We start from the raw sequence: 25,594 nt of genomic DNA on the forward strand, positions 1-25,594 counted from the left end.
GAACTAGACCATTTGTTCTTTGGGATATTTATGTTGTGTTTGTTATTTCCAAAGTTGTGAATATCCAAAATTGTCATTTAAATGTGTATATTTTCAATAATAGGTGATATATTGTACATTTTTGAAGTTGAGATGAATTTTGCAGATGGATGATCTCTACATAAAATAACACTCAGGCAAATAAGTTGGCATGCAATGACATAGACAACTGTGAAAAAAACAACGATACCCAAAAGTGCAATCCAATCACCTTGTGGTGCATTGTGAAAATCTCTTGGCTCATTATTATGCGCTGTTTTAATTCCTGCAAACCAAAAATGTCATCTTGTCACTTTCAACATGTCTTTGGAATGTGTTTCCCTCACTTTGTTCATCACACTTAAATCAGCTCGAACATGTGCACTGTTAGCCCTGAGCTGGATTCAAATGGTTGGTTAATGTCACAGTTCTAACAACAAAAATGACTGATGTACAACAAAAAAAAAAAATGTTTTTGCTCTGTTCGTACCTGAGTGTAGGAGAAGTGGCTTTAAGGAATGCAGATGAATTCAAAGGTTAATTATCTCTTTCTTTGCTAATTCCAGCATGTCCTTTATCATGTGGATCTGATGCTTTAGGCTGGCCTTATCAAGGCACTCCAGAGGAAAGGTCATTGTCAGCAAGTAATCTAATTGTAGCTTCTGTCCCAGAAGAATGCTCTTTACCCAATGTAATGCAGTACAAGATATATGAAGCTAAATGTTATTTTCACCAGAAATGTATATTTTGACATTTAAGTCAGTTATTTCCCCTTCTAATTAAGTTCAGCTGATCTGCTGTACAAAAAAAAAGAAAAAAAAAACACACCAAGAGGCCTTGTAACTGAAGATTATGAGCTCTTAATTGTTAATGCTGTATTTTAATCCCCAGAAATGGGGTTTGACATTTGTAAGTTAAATCCTGATCTATTAATACAGGCTTACATTGTGCACCTTGTTTTTAGAGGAAGAGACATTTAAACACACAAACACAAAACATGAGTGGTTTTAATACAATTTAGAGCTTTGGATCCCAACCTGTGTATCACTGGCCAATGATCTCAGAGGGGGGTGCGTGGCTCTTTCTGTTCTCAGCTTGTCAAAATTAGATTTGCACATATTAACTTAAATCCTAGTAGTACACTTGATGGATTTTTTTTATAAATAGGTCTATTGGTTAAAACTGCTGCGTTCAGGCCTGTTCTGGAGGTTAAACAAAAAAATATCAAGCTTATACCAGAAAAGAGACATTAATCAATGGTAAAGACTTGAATGAAAACAATTCTTGTTGAAAACTATATATATTTATGTTAATTTTGACAGCAATGTAACACTTTTGTTTCCACATGGGCCCTGAGGGGCTCAGCTTTTCTTACATGCATGTGCTGAAGAGGGACTTAAAATAGAAAAGGTTAGGAACCACTGATTTAGTATTTAGTATTTAGTTAGTATTCATCCCCGTGTTACCAAAATAAGTATTACAACAACAATTAACCTTAGAGTTTATTTTTCTAATAACCTTAAACCTGGAAAGGGCAAATCACCTGCATTGGCCTAAACGTTAAAGAGACAGTCTTTGTCCCTGTTTTTTTTTTTTTGTTTTTTTTTAGAAAAATAAAGCTAATGTTGGATTTGTAGCTTCCTATGAAGAAATGGAGCACTTCCATTGCATGAGAAGTGTTTTTCAGTTACAATCCTCTGGTTTATGAAGAAAAAGAAGAAATCCCCGTGTTTATGCGTGCCTTTGACGTTGCATAGTTTATGGACTGTGTTTGCACAACAGCTGGGCATACATTTGTTCAGGCTTTCTGCAGCATGTTCAGCACGTTTGTTTATTTGCAGCATCTTCCTCTGATGTGTTTGCTTGTTTTTTTTTTGTTATTAATTTTCATCAGTTCTGAATTTCCAGCATATTCCAGCTTTCTTTTATCACTGTTGAAGAGCTCTCGCCCTTGTCAGTAAATGTATTATGACATTATAAAGCGAATTATCTTGTAATAATGTTCACACTTACTTTTGAGATGGAAAACAAAAAAAAAACAAGAAGCCAAAAAAGAGAAAACTGAGAAACCTCTTGTTATGTGTGCTCAGTGCTTCACTAGTTGATCTTCTTGTAAAATCGTTAAAGGGTAACTTTCAGGTTGGAGACCTCGGAGTGTCAAACTGTAGGAAAATAACTTGGAAAGAATATTTTCAATGAAATTTATGATTGATCACAATACAGGGACTCCTGGAGTCATTTGTGTGACTTCTGCATTATAAACAGACAACAGGAAGTGATGTAACAAAGGGGAGTCCCACTGATTCCGGTTATGTTTGACATTAGTCTTAATGCTGGTTTTGTGACTGAAATGGAAGAAAATATTAATTCATTAATTCAATTCATGTACATTAACACCCGCTTCTGATGGGTGCTTATGTCCAGCTTTGTTTGTGACCAATACTAAACGAAGTCCCATCCCTTTAACTGCACAAAGCGCACCGAGGCACGGAGCTAGCTACAATCCTTTTCCTGCGAGAGAAACAGTGAAATCGAAAGTAGTATTTGTGAAACAGGCACAAACACAATATTGAACCTCCCGAACAAATCATAAAATGAAGTGTACACTCAAAACTGGAAACACAACCCGAGACAACCCCTCAGACTCAGAAAGACCTACATCTGCACTGAGCTAAGCGATCAAGAGTCCTTCTTGTGATGTAATTTGACACAATGTTGAAAAAATGTGTTACTTTTAGCAGCCAAACTGAAAATGGAAACTTTTTCCTGAAAATGAGTGACCTTTTGTGTTTTGTTGAGTGAAATATATATATGTTAACTAATATAAATGTAAAATAAAATCAACCTTCAACTTTTTCTTTAAACATTATTTGACTGTCTACTGTCATCAGACATAATCACATTTCAAGATCGTGCTTCTCTGATAGATTTGAGCCAGCTTCAGTGAATAAGTCTTTACGCTGTGTAACGCATGAGCACCCTGAATATAAAACCAGAATTCTGTCATTCTGTCACTAATTTTATTAATTTTATTAATTTTATTAATTTTATTTATTTTATTTATTTTATTTATTTTATTTATTTCATTCAAACAAACAATAAAGTTAAGAAAAAAAAAAAAAACATAAAATCTCAAATTTTTAATGAAAAGGAGCCGAAAGACGACTCATCTTATAATAGCTGCCCCTCTTTCACAAAGCATTAATTAAAACAAAACAAAACACTTAATTCAAAAACAAAACTACCATTTATAAATGTCGACATAGCCTACTCAATTCCAAGGAATACATGTACCAACAAAGTCTAGAGAAAACTAAAACCTTGAAAAAAATAGGATAATAATAAAATTCAACACCTAATCATCAAGGTGCCTGAGGGGACTATTTTTATGACCTTTGGTTTTATCAAACTTTGGAGTCCATTTCTGGTAGAATTTTATCTTTGCATATTACGGACGAAGTGAATTCACATAGGATCGAGATCAAAGACAATAATTCCCCAGGTTTTATTCAGGTGCAAATCGTGGGTCGTATATTACGTGTAAAAGTAATTCTGAATAAACTGTTAGAAAAAGAAAAATGGGTTACTTTAGTCATTAGAAAGAGTCATTTTAATGAAGTGGTTTGCGATATTTTATTCTGGGGAAATTAGTTCTGATATTTAATTTCATTACTTCTTGGATCAAGAGACAGAATTCTGTTGGTCTGTGTAATTTTAGGAATCCTTTTATACCCCAAGCGACACTCTTATCTCCCCCTCCTTCCTTCCTTCCCTCCTTCTGCCATTATACCTTGTTAGACCAAGGCAATGGGTCTCGCAGTGAAACATCAGCCCTGCCCATCCATGTGGGCTTAGACAGGGGGGGGGGGGGGGGTGCAAACAGGCACATTTAACAGGTGTCCCTTACAAAAGGTTACGGTATGAGACAATTACCGGTCCACTTTCAGCTGTCTGCTTAAAATGGGTGATAGTGCTGTGGTTACATTCCAGTATGAGGCAGTTGTGATAAGGATCTGAATTAGCTCTCACAGTCAGTCAGAGAGCCATCCTGATAACACATGCCTCACCAAATCAGCAAGATGAAATTGGCCTGTTTCCTCCATCTCAAGAGCTATTTGTGCAACACAGCTCTGAATTACAGCAATGGGCGAAACCTATTGTGACAGTGGGAAATGAGAGCAGCTTTCAAATACCATGTTTTGCACCCAGAATTGGCACACAGCTAGATGAAATGAAAGTGCACCGAATTACAAAATTCGTTGATATAATTCCCCTTAATGCCATTTAAACCGCTGTGCTTTTCCAACCTTAAAAGCAACCGATTCTTCATTTATAAATCAGTCTCTCCTAAATATAGAATGGGAGAGCCCATGTTTCTGCCTCCTCCTTTTACCCAGAGATTTTAAGCATGCACATCTGCAATATTTGTATATACCAGTGTGGCACCAACGACAGTGAACGGGATATTTTGTAGACACAGCGGCGGCACCCGGGGGGATAGTCTCTGCCCATTTTCTGGTTCATAGCTGTTTGCACTACAATAAGATGAATCTCATCTGGATGTTAAGGCTCAAATGTCTATGAATGCTCAAACATGTTTTTTTTTTTCTTCATTCCTCATCAGAGTTTTGCTACCAACTGGAAAACTCGCTTTTGGCTTCTCTTCCTTGTTCCTTTCAGTGGGAGAGCCTTCTGTGAGCGCACTGGGAGGAGAGCATGTTTCACAGTGTTGAAAGTCGAAAAACATTTCAGCTTACAGAAAAAAAGAGCTTTACATGAAAAAAGGACTTTTGGAAAGCTGTGCAGCAGCAGCAGAACCCACAACTTGCCCTTTCATATGTTTCTTGTGTCTAAGTTGTTTAGTTTGACTTTCAAATCCAAACTTAAACTTTTTTTCTTTTTTTTTCTTTTTTTGTTTTTACACTAAGGCTGATGCTCATTTGCATTTCTCTTTCAGGTGTGATGGGTGAATATGAGCCAAAGATTGAAGTTCAGTTTCCCGAGGTTGTTCATGTTGCCAAAGGATCCACTGTAAAGCTGGAATGCTTCGCTCTGGGAAAGTAAGCCCCCTCTCTTTGTCAGGCTCAGCATGCTCACTAGAATATGAAAGAAAAATATCACAAGCAGAGCGCTGGGATATTTTTCTTGATGTGTTTCACCACTTTGCTGCAATCCTACTGTGTTTCAAGCCAGGCTGCACATCTTGAAATGTAATGTTTTGTGTTCTGCAGCCCAGAATACAGGACTAAGTTATTACCTGAAGTGAGAAAAGACAACAGTTAAATTTCATGTGCTGAGGCTCTACGGAGTGATTTTTGCAGGGGACAATTCCCTTTAAATGTATACTTGAAAATAACCTTAAATATACACAAAAAAATAATATGTTTAATACAACGTAGTCTTGCCATAAGAGAGATTTTTGAATTTCAGCTTTAAGTGTTAAGCTCCTTACTCTTCTTTCACGTCAAATATTGAGGAAAATCATTTCAGGACAATCTTTTTCTTCCTGCTGCTAATCTGACAAATAGTAGAAAATCATAGACATTAAATAAATCCAAAATCTAAGGGACTTTAAGTGAATAAGTAATAGATAATAGGTACACCTTGGCTTTTAAAAAATAATTTCACAATTTTTACTCGAAACTAAGGTTGGCAGTTTTAACAATCATGGTTGGAATTGTGGTATTTTTCTTGAGCTAATCTTTTATTCAGTTCTGTCATTTTCCAAGACTAGTATGTTTCATTAATGTTCTGAAAGTGAATAGTTTTTTTTTCCCGCAAAACAAATGTACAGCTAAAATCTATGATATAGTTTGTAGTTTTTTTACAGCAAAGAAATGACTGATTATTAGTTTACAAGAATGGAAAGACTATTATCTTCTGGGGAGGAGGGCCAATTTTTGCCTTTATTAGGATTGTTGAAGAGAGACAGGAAATGAATGGAGGAGAGAGTGGGGGATGACATGCAAGCAAATAGCAGAGGACGGGATTCGAACCCACGGTCGCTGCAAAGAAAGGACTATAGCCTCAACACATGGGGGGCGCGTCATAATAGCTATAGGCTATCAGCGCCCCTTGGAGTTGACTCTTTTCAGAATCAGAGCTTGTGGCCTGCTTTTCCTTAAATTAAAGAACTATAACTTACATCTTCTCCATTTCTCCTCTCACAGCCCTGTACCATCTATAAACTGGAGAAGAGTGGACGGCGTACCCTTCCCGAGGAAAGTGGACATGAGGAAAGCCAGTGGCGTCTTGGAAATCCCATACTTCCAGCAGGAGGATGCCGGCATGTACGAGTGTGTGGCCGAAAACTCCAGGGGAATGAACACAGTGAAAGGAAAGCTCTATTTCTACGGTAGGTGATCCTGACATGCATGCATATTTGACCAGGGCTGCACCGCAACTGTCAGAGCTGCTCAGAGCAGAGTGAGAGGCAGCACCGGCAGACACCACCGGTCTTATAAAGCAGTCAGCAGCGAGCAGCAGGGGCTCGTGTGGCACACACAAGGAGGGGCTCGTTTTAACAGCACATCAAAATGATTAAAGGCTGTCAGCCATGATGCCTCTAATATTTTGATCCAGATTAAAGGAATGATGCGGATGAGGCTGAGCCCTTGGATACGACCTTGTTGGAGAGCCTTGTATTGGGTTTCACCAGATGGCATCATGATTGACATCCAACTTGACTGGAGATCAAAGCCGTTAAATGTACTATACATAGAGCAGTGGCACATATGTCAGGGACATAATCTGCACAGCAGCATCTGGATCGAGGGAAAGGGGGTTAGAAAAATCCACTCATTGTCACAGACTCTCACCTTTTGGAGTCAGATAGTAGACATCAGGATATCTCGAGCCACTGTAGTGGAAAAATCCACTCCTCAAAAGTAATATACGCTTACAAATTGACAGGTAAGGACTTTTCTAATCGTGCAACAGTACAGTAATGGTTTGCTTTTTAAAGAATGTGTTGATTTATTCAGTGAAATGATCTATTACCGTTATGTCACGTGCTACATGTGCGTAGGCTATGAGTCCTCGTCACAGTGACCGTGGATTAAAATCAGACCTCATCCCCCACTCTCTCTTCTCCCAACATTTCCTCCCTCTCTTCAGCTGGCCCATCCAATGAAGGCAATATTATAAATATAAATAAACAAGGATCACTGCTAATTCTGGTTCATTTCCCGTTGATTTTATTTAATTAGCAACAGGTCTTGACTGTTCAGCTTTGATCATTTGCTATTTTCCGACCCCTTATTGCACCCTCCCCTCAAAACATTTGACCTTCTTTTTACAGAAAACCAACATGGCGGTCCCCAAATTGTCAAACTCAAGGCTTTTTTTGCAGAGTAAATCAACCGATGGGTGGTGTCTTGGTGGCTTTGTTCATTATTTAGTCTGTTGATAATACTTATTAGGGGTTCATTAAATAATAATTAAAAATGTAATCGATAATCGTTTTGTCGTCCACATTTTTGGAAATGTTTCTTGTTGCATTGTGGGTTCTAGGATAGGCCTAATTCAAAACAGGAAAAAAAGGAGCACACTCAAACAGAACCGTGATCCGTACGCTGCTACCCTAACACAAATATCCCGTTATATTTAATTAACCCCCCTATGAATTCACAATGAACAAAAAGTCCCGAACAAAAGAAATATGCATTATGATCTACAAAAGTTCAGTTCAAATTGTCTTTTTAGTCCACAGAAAAAGAAGGACTTTCACTTTGCGATTACCGCTTTACTCAAAACCAATGACGTTTGATCATCCAGGACAGAGCAGCATAACACGATGTTTTCCTATATTTTGGAATTTTAGGTGATTATTTGAAAATCTTTTAATAACTACAAAACGGAAGTGTCTGTTGAAGTAAGAAATTTCATATTTGAACGTTAATACAAAGGCCTATTACTAACAATTATTAAAATCCCGAAGATTCAAATTAATCAGTAGATACAGTCGGCATCACGTCATAGTTGGGGGCGGGGCCTCCCGTGGGGGAAAAGAATCACAGAAAAAAAAGAACTACAAAACGATTACTCGAGTACTCGCTTCAACGATGAGAAGAGTAATCGATTAAAGAAAATTTTGCATTTCTGCTCCCCTAATAGTTATGCTCATTTGTCTCATTTGCATATTAAAACTATTATAGTCTTTTTGGGTTTTGGGTCATCTTGTAAATATTACCGTGAAAAAGATTAGAGCATGAAGATTAACACACACTGATCTTTATGTTTAGTACTATAGCTTTACATAAATTCTTAGTTTTTATATTGACTAAAGATTAAAATAGACCGTTACAATTACTTTCCGTGCGAGTTTTCCAGGCGGTGAACTCTCCATCTCTCTCTCTCTCTCTCTAGGTACAATCGCAAAATTTTCCTCCATCTCTCTGTTTTCTCCCTCCTGGTTTACTTGCCTTCAAGTCATGACCGTCAGCTGTCAAACGTAACTCATTTGGGGCATTAAACAATTTGCCATTATTTACAACAGCCCTGGAAGCCCCAATCCTCATTCACTTTAACAGCCCAAGAGCACACTGTGACCACCAGGCTTGATTTGTCCTTTTGAAATGTGGCTGCTCTCACTTTTGATGTGTTTTGTCAGTCTCTCCCCTTCTCTCTCCTTCTGTGTCTCTTTTTTTTCCATCTCTCTCTCTCTCACTCGGTCCCTCTCGTCTGCTGTCTGCTGGCAGGTGATAAAAATCAGTAATCTTGTTTTGAACTCTCTTTGAATTAAGCCTTTGAGACATTCGTCAGCAGTGTAAGCCAATGGGGGAATCAATAAAGGTATCTCTTGTGCATCCAAGCAAGCTACAGGGCAAAGAGTGCTGGGCTTTGTGTTGAGCAGGAAGAAATGAAAGTGTTACTTAAAGGTGTGGCACAGTGGTCATTGTTAACAGTGTCACACTTTAAAAGTCAGTGTTAATGTCCAACGATGCAAAAACACGTGGTGGTTTTCTTTATTCTTATTTTTTAATGGTGTATTCAACTTTTTTTCCTACCACTTATTTTTGTCTTGACGGTTTTAATGTAGTTATTCAGAATGAATTCATAAAGTGCATTCAGGCTGGAGATATTTTGTTTTGTTTCTGGCTCAGGGTAAAATATTAGAATCATTATATCTTTGTGCAAAAAAATAACTCTTTAATAGGCGATGTTAAGCCAACTTGCTTTTAACAGCTCAAGCCAGCGGCAAGTTTTTGTGTTTAATTTTCCGTCTTTAAAAGAAGCACTTGGACAAGAAAATGGGCATTTTGCTCCCTTGTTGACATTGATATGACTCCAAGGGGAAGTAAATGCAACGCTTTGAAAGGCTAGTTACCCTGTTGTTTTCATGTTTGTGTTTCTGCAGACTCTCTGCTGCATTATTATCTCACAGTGATTTCACTGATAAGGCAAATCCCCGTCTTTCCCCTTGCTTTAGCCACTTGACGTGTGTTCTGATTGTGTGGGGGGTTTTGCCCGCTGCAGCCAAAGATGGGCTGACTGCTTTCATTTGGTGAGTGTTGACTGAGAGTCGATACGTTAGCGGCTGGAGAGGGATAGACTGAGGGACCCTGACAGTAGGGAGAAAACCCAACAACAACAACAATGCAGTTCTGGAAGGTGCAGTGGGTGTGGCAGCCAGTCTGGCTCTCATGGAGGATTATCATGGCATGAATGAATGTGCTGCTAAATAGTGCATTTTCATAATTGATCTGTATGCAATCTTCCTAACAGATCAATCCAAATGCCACAATGTGCTCTTAAAGTGTGGAGATGGAGTTAAAAAAAAAAACATTATGAATGAAGATAGTTTTGTAACATGTTAGTAAGAGGAAAAAAAAGATAAGGTAAGCACAGATGTGCGATAATAAATGTGTCTTTTCAATTGCAGGATAAATAACAGCAGGAGGGAATGTAACCCTTTGTATGGATGGCAACAGCTCAGCCTCCACACATGTCAAATGTTAATGACCTCAGCCAAGTTGTGCCGCAGTCTCGGCTACCCGAAGAGATCTTTGTGGCCAATAGTACAAAACATGATCCACGGATTCAAAGACATGGCTTTGATAGTGGGAGGATTTGACTGTAACTCTGTACTGGACTGAGACATAAACTCCCAAGACTACACAGAAACCCCCTCTGGTCTCTAAATCGTTCCTCTCTTTACCCGTCTACATGCAGTGTTTCTGAACACCCACAGGCACACAGTCCAGCTCACACACTAAGTGCATACTTTAGATATAATCTTCAGAGATGGTTTTGGGATACATCTATTGAGTTTCCTGCTTAACTCGAAGAAGAAGAAATACTGTACGGCGGAGGCCAATTAGAGCCGGATCGGTACTGTCACTGGAAAGCCTCTACAAAGGTCAGTCCTTGAGAGTGTCAGTAGGTGAGTTCTGTGGAATGGAAAAGTGCAGTCAGCCATTACTCTTGTCTTGCCACTGGCCTTGTGTGATATAGGATGATAGAAGCATGACCTGCACATCATCCTGAATGTACAGAGCATTTCTAAACCACGGCTTTTACAAATCTAATTTTACATCCTGTTTCCTTTTTTTAGGCTTAATCATTAACTAGCCTTGAGTTACTCCCGTGACACAGCGAGAATCAATTCAACTCTTGTATAATTATGCCATAATTTACCCAGATCGTATTGAATGGAGAGGTTTTATGGCACCAGAAGCTTCACTAATGTATATGGATCAGGTTTTCGTCACGTTTACTTGACTAGAAGATCACTTAGAAACTTGGAGAAAAAAAAAACGAGGAACCTGAGTAATAAGGCCTTAAAGCCTCTGAACACCCACACAGGTGGTTTTAATTACTCTGACTGATAAGACGAGGAATGTGTCTGAAATCACACACTTGCACTTTATACTGAGTATTTAGTAGTGGTGTCTGCAGTGTGAGTGAGCATTTTCATACCCTATATTGTCCACTCATTGTATCCCACAATGCATTGTGAAAAGTAGTGGACAACCGACGGGCAATATCCAAGCAATATATACCATCACGCATTGCCGTTGCAGTTTTACGAGCAGAAAATTGCATTTGACTGCCCTGAGATGGACAAGAAAAGCGATCAGCGTCACAACAGGACACAGAAACACAAAAACGTTGACATTTGGAAGCATTTATAACGAAATCTAAAAAAACGTTTCAATACAGCTTTTGGATTTCCTAATAATGATGACATACACAGGTCTGGAGTCTGTGAGCAGGAATAAATGACATAAAAAACAAAAAAAAGTATTTTTCCTTATGTATGAAAATGTCAGAACTTTATATGTATTGATAAAATTTGATTTTTTTTTTTGTTAAAATACGATAGATGAATTAGACGTTAGACGTTAACTGTTATTATCGGTCCTTGGCTGGCGTGAAGCTGCACGTTTTAATTGTGCAACAGCAATGACTTCATCATCAGTGGCCGGAGTTGTATCCAAATTGTTTTTATTGTTGCTATATAGTCCACTACAGATTATATAGGGACATGGAGTAGGGAGTGAGGAATGATTTCAGACCCAGACAGGTTAAAAAATAGGTGGAGCTATGTTGAGAATTTATGATGTAATAAATTCTAAGCAAGTATAACAGGTCATCAGGTCCTCCTGCCATAGGTTCTATAAATTTAACAGGATAGAGGAGCTGTCAGTCAAATGGACTAGTCCCCGCCCACATATTCCTGAGACGAGGTCTAATCATGGTCGGTTCACTTACACCTGTGGTGGAGTTAAGGGCCTTTAAGTTGAAGCAATCTGGAATTCAAAGTGGAAGCTGCTATCAAACCAAATAGATTGTTATATATGAATAATTTCAAAAGATACCTATACCTCAGATCAGTTTAAATGTCATCTATATTAAATGTCATCAATCACAAATGGTTTCTTCAATCTTTACCAGCCTGCTGTCTCCTCTGAGGCTCACGAGGACCCAAAGGATGACAGAAGTAGTTGAAGTCATCCAAACCATTTTTCAAAATAGGTTTTTTTGTTCCCACACTCGTACAGAAACCACAGCAGCTTTTCCTAAATTAATTCTCCTATCAACAGCAAGCAACAATTCCCCTACTCATTTTTACTTGACAAACATATCCTCAATAAGGGACTATACCCGCATAAGTTCAAATAAGTCTGTACTGACTTTTGGTTTCACAAGTGACGCTTTTTCCAGCTTGAAAATCCAGTGTTTGTTTGATCTATATGGGGCTCCACGCCGTCTCCCAAATCAGACTTGTTCACTCATTGAGGTTTTGTCTGAAATCACACACTCATTCCCCACTCCCTACTCACACAGTCGGGAGTTATATGTAGTGGATTATATATTGCACTCATTCGACAGAATCAATCATTATTCTGGACACCGGCAGTGACGTTATTGCTGTCGCATTACTAATACGAGCTGCTTAAAGCCAGTTAAGGAGCAATAATGTTGGTAAATAATGGCCTAAAAGGGTAAAAATAATAAATATACTACTATGAAATACTGAATTTTTAATCATGGAACCTATTTTCGCACCAAAACTCAGATTTGTTCTAACAGACGATGGTTTCGTTCCTGTCATCATCATTATGACAAACTAACCGTACTCCCTTGAAAATCGTTTACTCTTTATCAAGACAGCTTCTAGATTTTAGTAAAAATTGCCCAGAAATATGAACTTTTGTTGTTTACGTGTTCCTTTTTCATGCCGGTAGCTCATTTCCCCCGTCTAAGGGCAGTCGAGTCAAAAGCCACTTCCCACTCGCCAAAATCTTTGAACTGCAATGCATGATGTTCTATATTGCTTGGATAGTGACCAGCCATACTTTTCACAATTCATTGTGGGATACAATGAGTGAACTATATAGGGTATGACAATTCCCACTCAGAATCCAGTACCACTACAGAATGGCCTATTCACTGTTTATTGCACTATATAGTGAGTCGTGTGTGTTTAACATTCATCACTTTATTTGTAGATTTTTACCGGCCTTTTCTGGACGAGAGGACCAGTTGCCACAGAGTTGAGAAGGTTGCTATAAGTTCAAATGGCTGGTTGTTTGTTTAAAGTGTGTGAGAGTCATCAGCACAGCAAATTTACTTTTGGAATATTTATGAATAACTAACTTTGGTCAGATACCAACAGAAACATCAACCTTCTCTTTGGAGGTCACTGATTTTGGAGCAAAGGAGGAGAGACTAAGAGTCAGTACGCAGCTTCAGTTAAATTGAAAACCACAGACCAGGCAAGAAATCTGGGTGTAGTGATGGACTCAGACCTAAAAGCCACATAAAGACAATTACAGAGTCAGCCAAGAATCAGAGGACTTATGTCCCAGCAGGACCTGGAAAAACTTGTCCATGCTTTTATCTCCAGTCGTCTTGATTAATGCAACAGTGTCTTTACAGGTCTGCCTAAAACATCAATCAGAAAACTGCAGCTGATCCAGAACGCTGCTGCTAGAGTCCTCACCAAGACCAAGAAAGTGGATCACATCAGTCCAGTTCTGAGGTCCTTACACTGGCTCCCAGTCTGTCAGAGAATAGATTTTATAATACTGCTGCTGGTTTATAAAGCGCTGAATGGTTTAGGGCCAAAATACATCAGTGACCTCCTGATCAAATACGAACCATCCAGACCGCTCAGGTCGTCTGGGACAGGTCTGCTTTCTGTCCCCAGACTCAGAACCAAACACGGAGAAGCAGCGTTCAGTTTCTATGCTCCTTATATCTGGAACAAACGCCCAGAAAACTGCAGGTCTGCTGAAACTCTCAGCTCTTATAAATCGAGTTTGAAGACACACCTGTTTACAGCTACCTTTCATTCAACAAATTTAATACATTTATTTTATTGTAAAATATAACTGCACTGTAATTTTTTCAATTTACTTTATTTTTCTTATTTTATTTCAATAAATTTAATTTTAATTAATTATTATAAACAATTCTTGCCATTTTCCTACTTTGTCTGTTTATTTATTTTAACATATTTTCAGATTTAATCTGCTCTATAATTGTAAATAGTTTGTTTAAGTGATTTTTCAATGGTATATGTCTCTGTTTCTGTTTTGTCTGGATGTTTTTGATGCCTTGTGTGAAGACATTTGAGTTGCCTTGTTGCTGAAATGTGCTTTATAAATACGCTTTCCTTTCATTGGCTTGCCTTGGAAACACTTCACTGTTAAAAACAACTAATAAAATATTGTTGGACGTAGACTGAACAGCTTTGATAACTTGGCATTCATGAACCCCTCGAACCACTCCAGTTCCATCATTTTCTTACTTCCAAATATGGTCTCTTTGGCTCTCAAAAAACACATATGGCCATGACAATTATGCTGGACTTAAGCTAACAGTATTCCAGTCATTGGCATTGTGGTGTCTACATCCACTTCTACACAGTCAGTGGGTGAAAGCCAGGGTACAAACATGTCCACACACTTCTCATTAAGTTTAACAGCTGTGAGCAAATGGAAATAATTTAAGGTAACATAACTGTACATTGATTATAACTACTAAATCACATATGAACAGGGAAGTCATAATGGGGGAAATCAACCCCTTGTCAATTTAATATTTCTTATTGTCGTGTGTTTTTTTCCATGTATCACAATTTGTATGTCAACAACTTCTGTTAACTTGCACATATTCAATCTTTGCAGCACCTCCTCATCTCATTGAGAAACCGCAAGATGTCCAGAAGCTTATTGATGACTCGCTGGTGTGGGAGTGCAAAGCCACAGGGAAGCCGAAGCCTTCTTACAGGTGGATGAAAAATGGAGAGAACCTGGAGTCTACAGAGGTGAGATCAGTGTTATGCCATGTGCTAGCATGTCCTCAGAATTGAAGATAACGTTGTACTTTCAAGGATTCCACAGACTTACTGCTAGAGCTGTTTGTTGGATAGTTGTTGTCGCTGAATCAAGAATGTGGGGAAAAAACACACTGTATTTTTTTAAAACTGTATCTCTTGCTGGTGGTTTGAGCTTAACTGACTGATGGATTATGGCCTGACTTCATTATAATACAAGGCCTCCTCGGAAGCAAATATCGTTATTCATCCACAAAATGTTCCTGTTCTAAGAGACATAACAGTAAACAAGCCAAGTATTTTATGCTAGTCTGGGAATCACGGTGAAGAACTACTCTCATCTTCTGCTAAATCTTCATTCTACATGTCAAGTTATTAGTCCTCTGCCACCAAAGACTAAAAGTAAGAATCCATGTAAAACGATTGCATATCCTACTTTAATAAACCCTCCTGACTCCAGTGCTTTTCCATCATGGATGCAATGATGAGAGATGAGCCAACAACCTGCCTACTTGTATATCTAATAGCGGTGAGGTAAAAAATCGATACAGCATAGAATCACGATATTTTGTTTGGCAATAATATATCGTCTCATGGCAGCCAATTATTAATATTTTTATTATATTAATAACAAATATGCTTTTTATTTTTGTTAATTACTGAAGGGGTTGCACAATTCATTTGGAAAAAGTTGCACTGTTAAAAATTAACGTCCAGGTTTGGTTACACTGAAATACTAACTCAGAACTACTACTCAGATTGGGAGGTGCATGCAGTCTTTTACAGGGTTTGACTTTGAGCACATTGTTGGTCAGTCTGTGGGCTTGACTCCCAATGTGTAGACATAAAAAGACTAAAGTGAGATGAATAGACTGAGATTGTTTTCTTATTTGACATACCAGTTCCTCATTTAGTTTAATTTTGTGGACATAATATGCAGTTAAAAAAGTTAAATTGCAATATATTGTATCGCAATTCTCAGCATATGGAAAATGTTTAAAATCGCAATAATATCAAATCGTGACTCGAGTATCGTGATGATATCGTATCGTGGGGCCTCTGGTGATTCCCTCCCTAATATCTTTAAAACCCAAACACTGTTGGGAGCATTTGCAAAAAATAAGCTTTAATTCCCCTTCATCAAATTGGATTTTTAATATTGTATCCTTTGCCAAGGTTGTTTGGAAAAGATTGATTGGGATCTCAAGCACAGCTTGCACCTGATAAATAAACAGGCATTATGTTAATTCCCTTCATTATGCAAAAAAGGCAACGAAAACACCAGAGGATATCGATCAGTGCTGGAATGTTATACATGTCATTGCAATGAACACAGCCTGTTGGTATTTTACCAGAGGCAACACTCTGCATCACAAAGCCTCTTTCTCATAATAAACAAATTTGGCTTGAAATTAGGGAAGAATGATCAACAATCTGTTTAGCCAGTGGCTCACATTTTATCAAAGCCTTTTATATGGGAACAAAACCCTTGTGCTTTTTTAAAGACTGTTTTTGTATGTGAAAAACAGATTTGTCTTTCTCTTATAAGGTCCTTTCGAATAAACATTGAATATTTGGGGATTTCTTCAGGCAATTTGTAGTGCATACAGCATCATCAGATTATTTTAATAGTTAATGTAACCTTCCTTCTACTGCCTTCTTAATTCATTCTGAAACTTAATACTTTCAAAAAAATACAGCTGAAAAAGAAAAGAGCCTTCTTGATTCAACGCAATGACTGGGAGATTCAAGGTTACAATTAACATGTTGATATTCATGCAGCATAATTCCTCTAACATAGGCATAATATATGAATACATTCCAGTCGCATAGGTAAATGGATTATTCAGCCAAGGTGTTACATTGTTTGAAATGCCACCATTAACCACAGCGGCGTAATGGGTGGAAGAGGGAAAGGTCAATGATGTAAGGAGAAGTGGGGGGAGGATGCACAATTTGTTGTCACTCATTACAGTGAATCAATTTAGACCTTTTTAAAATGTACCTCAAAGTTTAGTAACTTCGAGCAGAAAAGAGCAATTAATGGGTGAAAATAACAAGAATGTATGTGTCATATCTGTAGAGGAGTGGAGAAGGCATTTCAGGAGATACCTGAGGGCATGATCAGGGGTTAAATTGGGATTTGTTGTGTTTTGGAGGCTGTTCTGTCTTATCCGGTTGCCCTTGGTACACATATATGTGTCTCCTTATTTGACTTTAAGTGTAGAACATTGCCAACCTTTACACTGTTCAACATCCATAGCTCTAATAGTCCCGGTAAATCAGAGTAAGGTGGACTGTTCTAAAGACGTTGGGCCTCTATCACCAATGTCCAAGAAGTTGAGTATGTTTTTTCTTGAGAAGCCGTTCCGTCTACTAATGTTCTTAAGTTAAAAGATCATGCTATTTAGCGTCCTATTTAGCATAGGTAACCGCCCACTAGTGCCCATAAAAGGGCAGAGTGCAGAGCCCTGCAGGCACACATACTTGCATGCTGGTAGAAAAAAAAAACAAGGTTGTGGAGATGCCTGACGGAGCGCTGAAAACTGTGTCTGCAGAGCACCAAAGTTTCTAACGGAGAAGAAACTTTAGCAGTTGTGAAGTGGAGGTCTTACTGCAGGAGGTCAGCAGCATAAACACTGTTAATTTTTGGTGAAATATGTAAAATCATTTCCCTTCCAGCAGTCTTCCAAGTTCTCATTTACTGCTCCTACACATTTCCCCTCAAATACCAAGATGCTCAACTTTCTCCTTTTTTCAAATAACCTTCAAAATGTGATTTATTCTAAAGGAATAGTCAAGAACACTGTTGCTATTCATAGGCAGCACTATTAAGAGGCTATCACTGAATGTATCTACACATTAAAAAACAAATTAAGCAGTTAATTGCTTGGAAACGTTCAACATCAGGAAATACTTTTAACTGTTATTATGTACATCATTTTTTATGATGATGAAGGTGGAGGAGGCAGAGTGGTGCATCATTAAAGTTGGATGACCACAGATCTCTCTTACCGAGTTCTTTTAGGTCTGAGCTGTGCTACCTTTTCTCTTATCCTGGCTCTCCTCCCGGGATGATCACAATCTTTGTAACTGTGTTTGGTCCGTGCCTTTCTAACCTGATAGTTGTATGATGCAGTGGGGACTGATAGTCTCAAGGTCCACTGCACTTAATCCAATCCCATCCTGTTCCAATGTTGATGATTGACATGCCCATCCTGTTGTAGCCCCTCTGTGCTGGGGCTGAGCCTGTGACTGCCCGGGCCCAATTTAACCCCTGATCCTGACGTATGTAGCTGACTATATGTGCATTCAATTATTCAATGTCAGTCATTTGAAATATTAAAGAACCTCAACTATTTCCAGTGTTTCACTCTAATAATAGTGCCTCTCAGACTGGTTCTACAAGTATCGAGCTCTTTGTTGGATACGGTGTTGTGTTCCACAAGTAGGACTCTTTCACATTCAGCTCTTACAGACTACCAGACTCCTGTTTTTTTTCTTCTCTCCTGGTAATGCTTTTTATTACTGCCCTATTTCAAAACAGCGGTGGTTTATTGGAAAGCCCTCCTAGAGCTGTTTTCAGCTAAAGGACCTCACTCTCTCTTTTTTTTATTGACAATAGCTGCAGGATTAAGTGGCTACGCAATTAAGGGGAAACTCCACCGTAAAACAGGATTTGGTCCATTTAGAGGAGGTTGGGACCACTGTACTGTACAAACAGCTAACAAAAGTGTACTTGAACTGAGGTTTTCCCTGTTTGAAATAACCTGAAAGCCTTTGAATTTCAAGTATAGTTGATGTAATCCCTGTGCAGGACAGGAAAGATGTTTTTTTTTCTGTGTCCTGTTCATTCAAGCTCCATTGAGAACTCAGGCTCAGATCAGAGCCATTATTTTACATTATAGTCCAAACCCACTGTTGAGCTTTGTTCATGTCTATATGTATATTATGGTGAGCACTAATTCCCTGTTGAGATGAACGGCAGTGAAATAGACCTGTCCGACCAATTTCATGCTTATTTGTTGCTTCTTCTTTTTTTTTTATTCCAAATAAGTTTGTGCAAAGAAGAGAAAGAATAAAAGTGTAACCACAGTCATGGATTGATGGTTTGCATTTTTTTCGCCGTAAAACTTTAAACATCATTTTTATGAAGGCTTTCTTAATTAGGCAATCTAAGGAACAAAGCTATAGGTGGCAATTAGACCCAAGGAGCTCACTTTCTGAACCATAAAAGTATTTCTTTTTTTTTGCCTGTATGCCAATCATTCTTTTACTTATTTTTGCTGCTTTATATCGAACCAATCAACCAAGTGTTTTTGGCAAATGACATTGCCAATCATTTTCTTTGAGCAGAAGGTGTACAGATGGTTCCCCCAGGTCCCTGCATGAAAAACTGCTGATTTGAGAGGAACGTCATGCTTAATTAATAGCAGCTGTAAACCAAGAGTGCTTTCCCTGCACGGACTGATATACGCCACCATTTTCCTCCCTTGCCATCAGGGATAGTCGCCCCTGTACATCCGGAGCTGCTGAACGTTATGGAAATTCAGACACAACCTGCTCAAACACAGGATTAGTTTCTGATCTTTCAGTGAGGACAGCCTCTCTTTTCATGTGACAGTACCTTAATCCCCCGTGACTGGGGTTCAGGCCGCTCAAAAACCCCTACGGAAATGGGCTGTAATGACATTAAGGGTGAGCCAGAGGAAAACACGGGAGATGAAGGGCATGAGGAGGTGGAACCTGACACAGCTGCATAGAGATGTATGAAAACTGCTGGAGGATTTAATGCTGTAGTTAAGGGGTTGAGCGAGTACCCAAGTTCAGAGAGATAAACCTGTGTTGGTGGATAAATGTCGAACTGATGCACTGGTTCAACTGAGTTTTTGGCTCATCAGGCCCAGCTGTCCTGAAATGGATCTTAGTTTTAATGACAGGCCAGATATCTCCCACAGGACCGTGACCATAATAGTCTGATCAGATGAAGAGGAGGTACGGCTTGACCATGCACAAAGCGCTTAGTATGTATGTAACACACTTACCAGAAAAGCAATTTTCACATTACACATTATTCCTCAGATGTTATGATATCCCTTCCTCTCATTCCTCCTGCTTCTGAAGGAGAAACAGACCCTGTGGTGCAGTCAGAGATATAAATAGGCCATGGTTTTATTTCCCTCTCATAAACATGCAGATTGATTAGGGTCATTTTCTGCTAGCCTGCCTCGATCCACCCAAGCCTTTCCCTCCATTAGTGATGAAAACCTAGATTTATTGCCATGTCTGTCACTTCCACACCATAATTCATAAGCCCACTAGTGGGCTGTTTTTCTGCAGATAACCACTGGGAATAAGGCATATTAAAGGCATGTGTCTCTATGTCCAAAGGAACGGATACAAGTGGCCAATGGAGCGTTGTCAATCAGTCGTCTGACCCTGACCGACACGGGAATGTACCAGTGTGTGGCTGGAAATAAGCACGCTGAGGTCTACTCCAATGCGGAACTCCGAGTAATAGGTAAGGCACTAGCTTGGTGTGAGCGTGTGTGGGTTGATGTGCCCTTTCATGCATGCGTGCATACAGTATGTGTGTTTGCATGGAGGACTTGCGCTATTTGTCCGTATTTGTTGTCAGGTTTTGCTTTGTCTTCTTTCGCTGCTCAATTATGCCGGATGACCTCCGGCCTCTCTCTCATCGGCCACTAATTGAAAAGCATCAATTATAGGATGAATGCGTCCGACTGACAGTGATGAATGCCAGAGCTGCTCTGTTCACCAGCCTCGCCCATCTGCCACGTCAGGCCTGTCACTCTCCACTTGGGGCTGGAAGCAGCTCTCATTCACTATTCATCCTCCAATTCAGCCTGAGCAAGTTACTCCACACAAGAGAATTTACTGATCAGACTCAAGGTGGAGATTGTGAAAGGGCTGTAAGAGACAGTATCTGACAGTTTCACAGCTTTTGAAAAGGGCAACAAAAAGTGTGTGCACTTTATAGCGAGGAGAAGTAATATGAGGAAATGATCACTGGTGACAGCTAAACAACACATTTCTTCTTCTACTGAAAATAAAAAAGGGAATCTTTAACCCACTTCTTCATCAAATGTTGGTATGACTGTTCAGCATTTCTCACAATAAATAATCTGTTAATATTCAGTTAAGATAATAATCTTTTGATTTAAAGTTATCGATGGCATAAATGCACATTTGTCATCTCATGCAAATACTGTTAATAATATCAGTTATACATTAGTATCTGAAAAATAATCAGAGATCATTTGGAGGAAAAGAGATGTGAGGCTTTTACAAACAGCAGCTTTAATATTCTGCTCTTGTCTCAGCTGTTGCCCCAGATTTCTCTCACAACCAACTGAGGAGCCAGACGCTTGTGAAGGTGGGAGGAGACGTGCTTGTCGAGTGCAAGCCTAAGATGTCGCCTTGGGGTGTGGTCTCGTGGCGGAAGGGCAGCGAACCACTCCGAGAAACTAACAGGTATAACACAACACTTACGCATTTTTGCTTTCCTATTTTACCCCGCTGTTGACGAGAGCTGGACTTCACCTTACATGTGGTCTCATTACTCTCAACCAGGTACAGACACCTGGAGGGTTTTTCATGTGGATTAATTCAATCACGTTATGCTAAAAAGCACTCTTACCTTCCAGATGTAACGTCTTGTCATTTCTGAATATTTAACATTCAATTTAGGTTTTCTCCAATGACAAGAGTGACCCATTTTTCACTATCTCCATTATTCAAATCCACAAACTAAGCAGTAAAACATATATTAAAAAGGAAGGAGACACCTATGTTAGGGATGGACATTTACACTCATTTAAATATTTGAGTACTCGCATTACCTTACCTTATGAATGCGTACTCGATTACTTGCTTATTATATGTTTTTCTAAAAAAAACCTTTGTTTTTCTGTGGTATTGACAAGTGATGGTTTCATGACTCGGAGGTGAGAGCTGTCCACTAGTGTGTAGTAACAGCCACTTTGTTGACACTTTGCAAATCAGCTCATATGTGTTGTTCGCCGTGATGGTGACTTGTACCCAATCTCGACAAATTCCATCAGCTTGTGGAAGCCTTCCCCTTCCATTAAAGTTAATAGGAGCATATCTCCAGTCCCTATTTTTGTTATTAGCAGGCTAATCTTCTGCAGTCTTGTATCGTTACATAGACGTGTGCTAACACGCCTAGTGAATAATATGATGCAAGACTGCCCGTTGTCTTCGCTGTCTTTCTCCTTGTGCTTTAAGCCCTCTTTTTTCTGTATGTATTCGCACCACAAAGGTACCTACTCTGAAGCAGGAGCTAAAAGGTTCCTCTGAGCGGGGTTCTGGGAACTAAAAGAGTTCATAGTTCATGCGGTGTGAAAAAGGGGGGAGGGTTCCAACAGTCCAACGCATTATGATATGATAACATTGCACTGCATGATATTGTCATCTTTTCGACAAAATTTACAGAAATCACTCTTTCTGACACGGCTGTGAAACAGACAGCTATGTTTGTTATGATTTGGCTTTTGGTGTTGTATGTCACTTGAGAGTTACCGTAGCTGCCATAAAGCAGTTGTTGTAGCTGTAATCCAGCTGTGCAAATGTGTGTATGTTGAATAAAGCTGAAGCCGTGGCTGTAGAAGTGTACTGTGAATTATTTTCGTACTAAGTTCATTCAGTTAAATGAACCCTGAAGGTTGTTTACACATGTTACTCTAACTGAGTTAAAATATTGCAGCCTAAAACAGTTTTTGACTGGTATACGTGTAGTAAATGTTACTAGAGTAATGATGTTACCACACGGCTCACTTGGTAGAGTCGGTCGTCCCCTAACCCCTGTGTCCTCGAGTGAGACACTTAACCCCAAGTTGCTCCCGCTTCTTTGTTGGTGGCGTGAGAATGTATATGAATGGGATTAGTTACTTCTGAAGGTCCCTTTACATAGAAACCTCTGCCATCAGTGTGTGAATGTGTAGGTGTTACCTGCGGTGTAAAAGCGCTTTGAGTAGTCAGAAGACTACAAAAGCACTAAACAAGCTTAAGTCCATTTACCATTTTACATACAAAGCCCCGTACACTCACACAAGTTATGCTTTAAAAAAAAAAAAAGATAATGCCAAGAGAGTTATTGTTTTCCCTACACATTTATATAAACTGGCATTGCAACAGGCCTTAGGCAACTTATATTACGTCATATATTCACTTCATTTCTTGGGCCATCTTCAGACTGACAAGAACACTGTGTACCCTTCAATGCAGCCATCGTGCCTTGTTGTCAAAGGAGAGCAGCGGTCGGTGGAAAAGCTGGTTGACACTTCGGCAAATATTTGACCACAACTTAACAAGTTACAAAGTAGTTCAATTTAGTGGGTTCCTTTCTGTAAAGGGCTTTATGGTGCTGAAGTACACGTAATAGTCCCAAGGTTCAAGTGCACCTGCGGACCTTTCCATTCCTGTTTTCTCTCTATTGTACCTCGTCGAAATAAAATATGACCCCTTTTTTCTTGTAATATTCCATTTTAGAATTAGTTCACTTACTGGACTTTCACAACATAGCAGATTATTACATTTTTAATGGACTGCAAGATTTTTATGATCATTTTTTTTTTTTTACTCCAACAGCCAGGGAACTGAGAACTTTTCGAAATTCAAAAGTGCTGAATCAAAGGTACCCAAAAGGCTCCCGTCACTGTGGCATATTTTATTGCTGCCGGTCCGTGGAGAGATTTTGATGCGGTCCTTAGATGTGGTGAGGACACTCACAGACCAGCTAAGAGAAAAAGCAGCATGAAGCCTAACTGAGTAATGGTTAATGAGGTTTGCAGTGTTTTATCTCCAGCTCTTTAGTGCTGGCCGAACAGATCGGCCACTGAGAGAATTCAAAGTGCTAATCAAGTACTTTTCACCTCAGCAGGGATGATAAAGACTGGAGAAAAAAAAACCCTCATCAACTTCTGATGAGTTTTCTGAGGAACAGCCGGCAATCTCAGCGTCCTGCCACGTTTGACCCCTGAGATGCTGTGTGTGCTGCATGTGATAACTTTTGTCAGTGTTTGTGTGTGTCTGTCTAAATGAAGTGTGAAGTCTGGCCCAGTAGCCTCCTCGCAGACAGGGGTCATCCATTGGGTGTCACCACTCTTGCATGACTGTGCTCTGACAGCAGGGCTGTGTGCACAGTGTCTTGCCAGGCTTTGCATATATACAAAGCAGTGTTGTTGCTTGTCAAACAAAGTGGAGGGAATTTGCATAGTGGTTTCGCTACTGGTGCCCTTCACTCGCCCTGTGCCACCTCCATCACGCGCTTCAACCTATCAGGCACCTGGGCCATTTGTTTCTGTTGATTTGAATTCATAGTTAAGATTGATTTCACATTTGTCTTTGGTGTGACATGCATTGATGTCCGCTTGTAGTGATAAATGAAAAGGCATCGTCTGTCCCAGTGTTAAAGAGAGGCTTTGTGCTGCTTTGTTTTTCCTAAAATTATATCAGTGCATGCTTTGTCTTTGTCCCTGATGTATTTCTAACTTTACACCATATAATGATCAACTGATGAGATGAATAAAAGATACATATATACAATACATGAAATATCATTAGCAATAAAATAAAGGACATCGTTTTGTTACAGGTGTAGCTCCAAGATGTATTCTGTGCAGACATTAAGTTCAATTTGTTGTTAGGAGAATCATACAATTGAACCATTAGTAGATAAAGTCCTAACTCTGTTATCTTTAAAGGTCTGTTTGATGATCAGAAGTATGTGTTAACTTGCACTTTATAATTGATATTTGGCTCGGACCACCTCTGCCACTGCTCCAACATGAAGAAGAAATAAGCACAAATTTGATATTAAAATTCATCAGACCCAGCTGCATAACATTAAATTGAAATGTTTTGCAATAATGACAGACCGTCTTGTCTGCCAGTATTGTGCTAGCTGTTTACAGAGAATGTCCAAGCCTTGTGCTGGCCAAAACTCCTTTTTAATTCCGTCCCTATTATCCATCCTTTTTCTTTATCTGTGACATACACACATACATTTCACACGATGATGTATGCCACATAATAGGAATGTTCAGCATCCATTGTGGTAATCATTAGAATAGTTGCTGCCTGATAACAGTTGTCCTGCCATTAGGTATAGACTACAGTTCTGTGTCTTATTTTGCTGGTTGTTTTGAAAATCACAAGGCTTCAATGAAACCAGGCCACTATTGCAAATAAGTAAACTGCTAATGATGGAAAACAACAATTTTCAACAACAGCTGTGTGACAAGTACAAGGGCTGTATTTGTTGTCTATTTATTATTTCATGATATGGTTGCATATGTTAAACCAAGATAAAATAAATTCGTTTGACACTTATGCAGCCTGTGAATGTGTGCGTGTTCGAGCAGGCCTGGTTATGCACCTGTGTAAAAAGGTGCATAATCATAAGAGGTAGCTGTGAACCCTTTTTGTTGAAGATTAATTGCCTTAATTGCGTTAGCACTCCACCGTGGCTTCGGCAGAGAGAACTAGTGTCACCAGCTGGGTAATCCATCTTCATAGCAGCAGCCCCGCTTTTTTCCTGCAGGAGACCAGTGGAGGGGATTGGGGGGGGTGTCTTATCTACCCCAGACAACCCTGCAGGGACAAGGTTTAGATGACATCAGCTGGAACAAAGCAGCTGAGCGCGCAGAGCAGAGCAGGTCTTGCTGATGAGTATGTAAGTGGGCCGTGTCAGCCATTGAGGGCAGCCTAAAAACATGCAGAGATTTAAGATCTTTATTGTCATAT

The 25,594-nt window shown here is 39.3% G+C and overlaps 1 protein-coding gene across 3 annotated transcripts in view; it reads left to right on the top strand.

Moving 5' to 3' along the window:
* The window catches only part of LOC109983188 (contactin-4), a 163,479-nt gene that overhangs the window by 95,410 nt on the left and 42,475 nt on the right, over positions 1-25,594 (top strand). For all 3 annotated transcript variants that reach the window (XM_065955320.1, XM_065955322.1, XM_065955321.1), the window contains exons 7-11: positions 4,976-5,078; positions 6,189-6,373; positions 14,658-14,797; positions 20,198-20,327; positions 21,151-21,301. In XM_065955320.1, the coding sequence (XP_065811392.1) occupies positions 4,976-5,078; positions 6,189-6,373; positions 14,658-14,797; positions 20,198-20,327; positions 21,151-21,301 (709 nt within the window). The remainder of the gene's footprint in view (positions 1-4,975; positions 5,079-6,188; positions 6,374-14,657; positions 14,798-20,197; positions 20,328-21,150; positions 21,302-25,594) is intronic.

Source organism: Labrus bergylta, chromosome 5 (genome assembly GCF_963930695.1).
Source record: "Labrus bergylta chromosome 5, fLabBer1.1, whole genome shotgun sequence".
Classification (NCBI taxonomy): domain Eukaryota; kingdom Metazoa; phylum Chordata; class Actinopteri; order Labriformes; family Labridae; genus Labrus; species Labrus bergylta.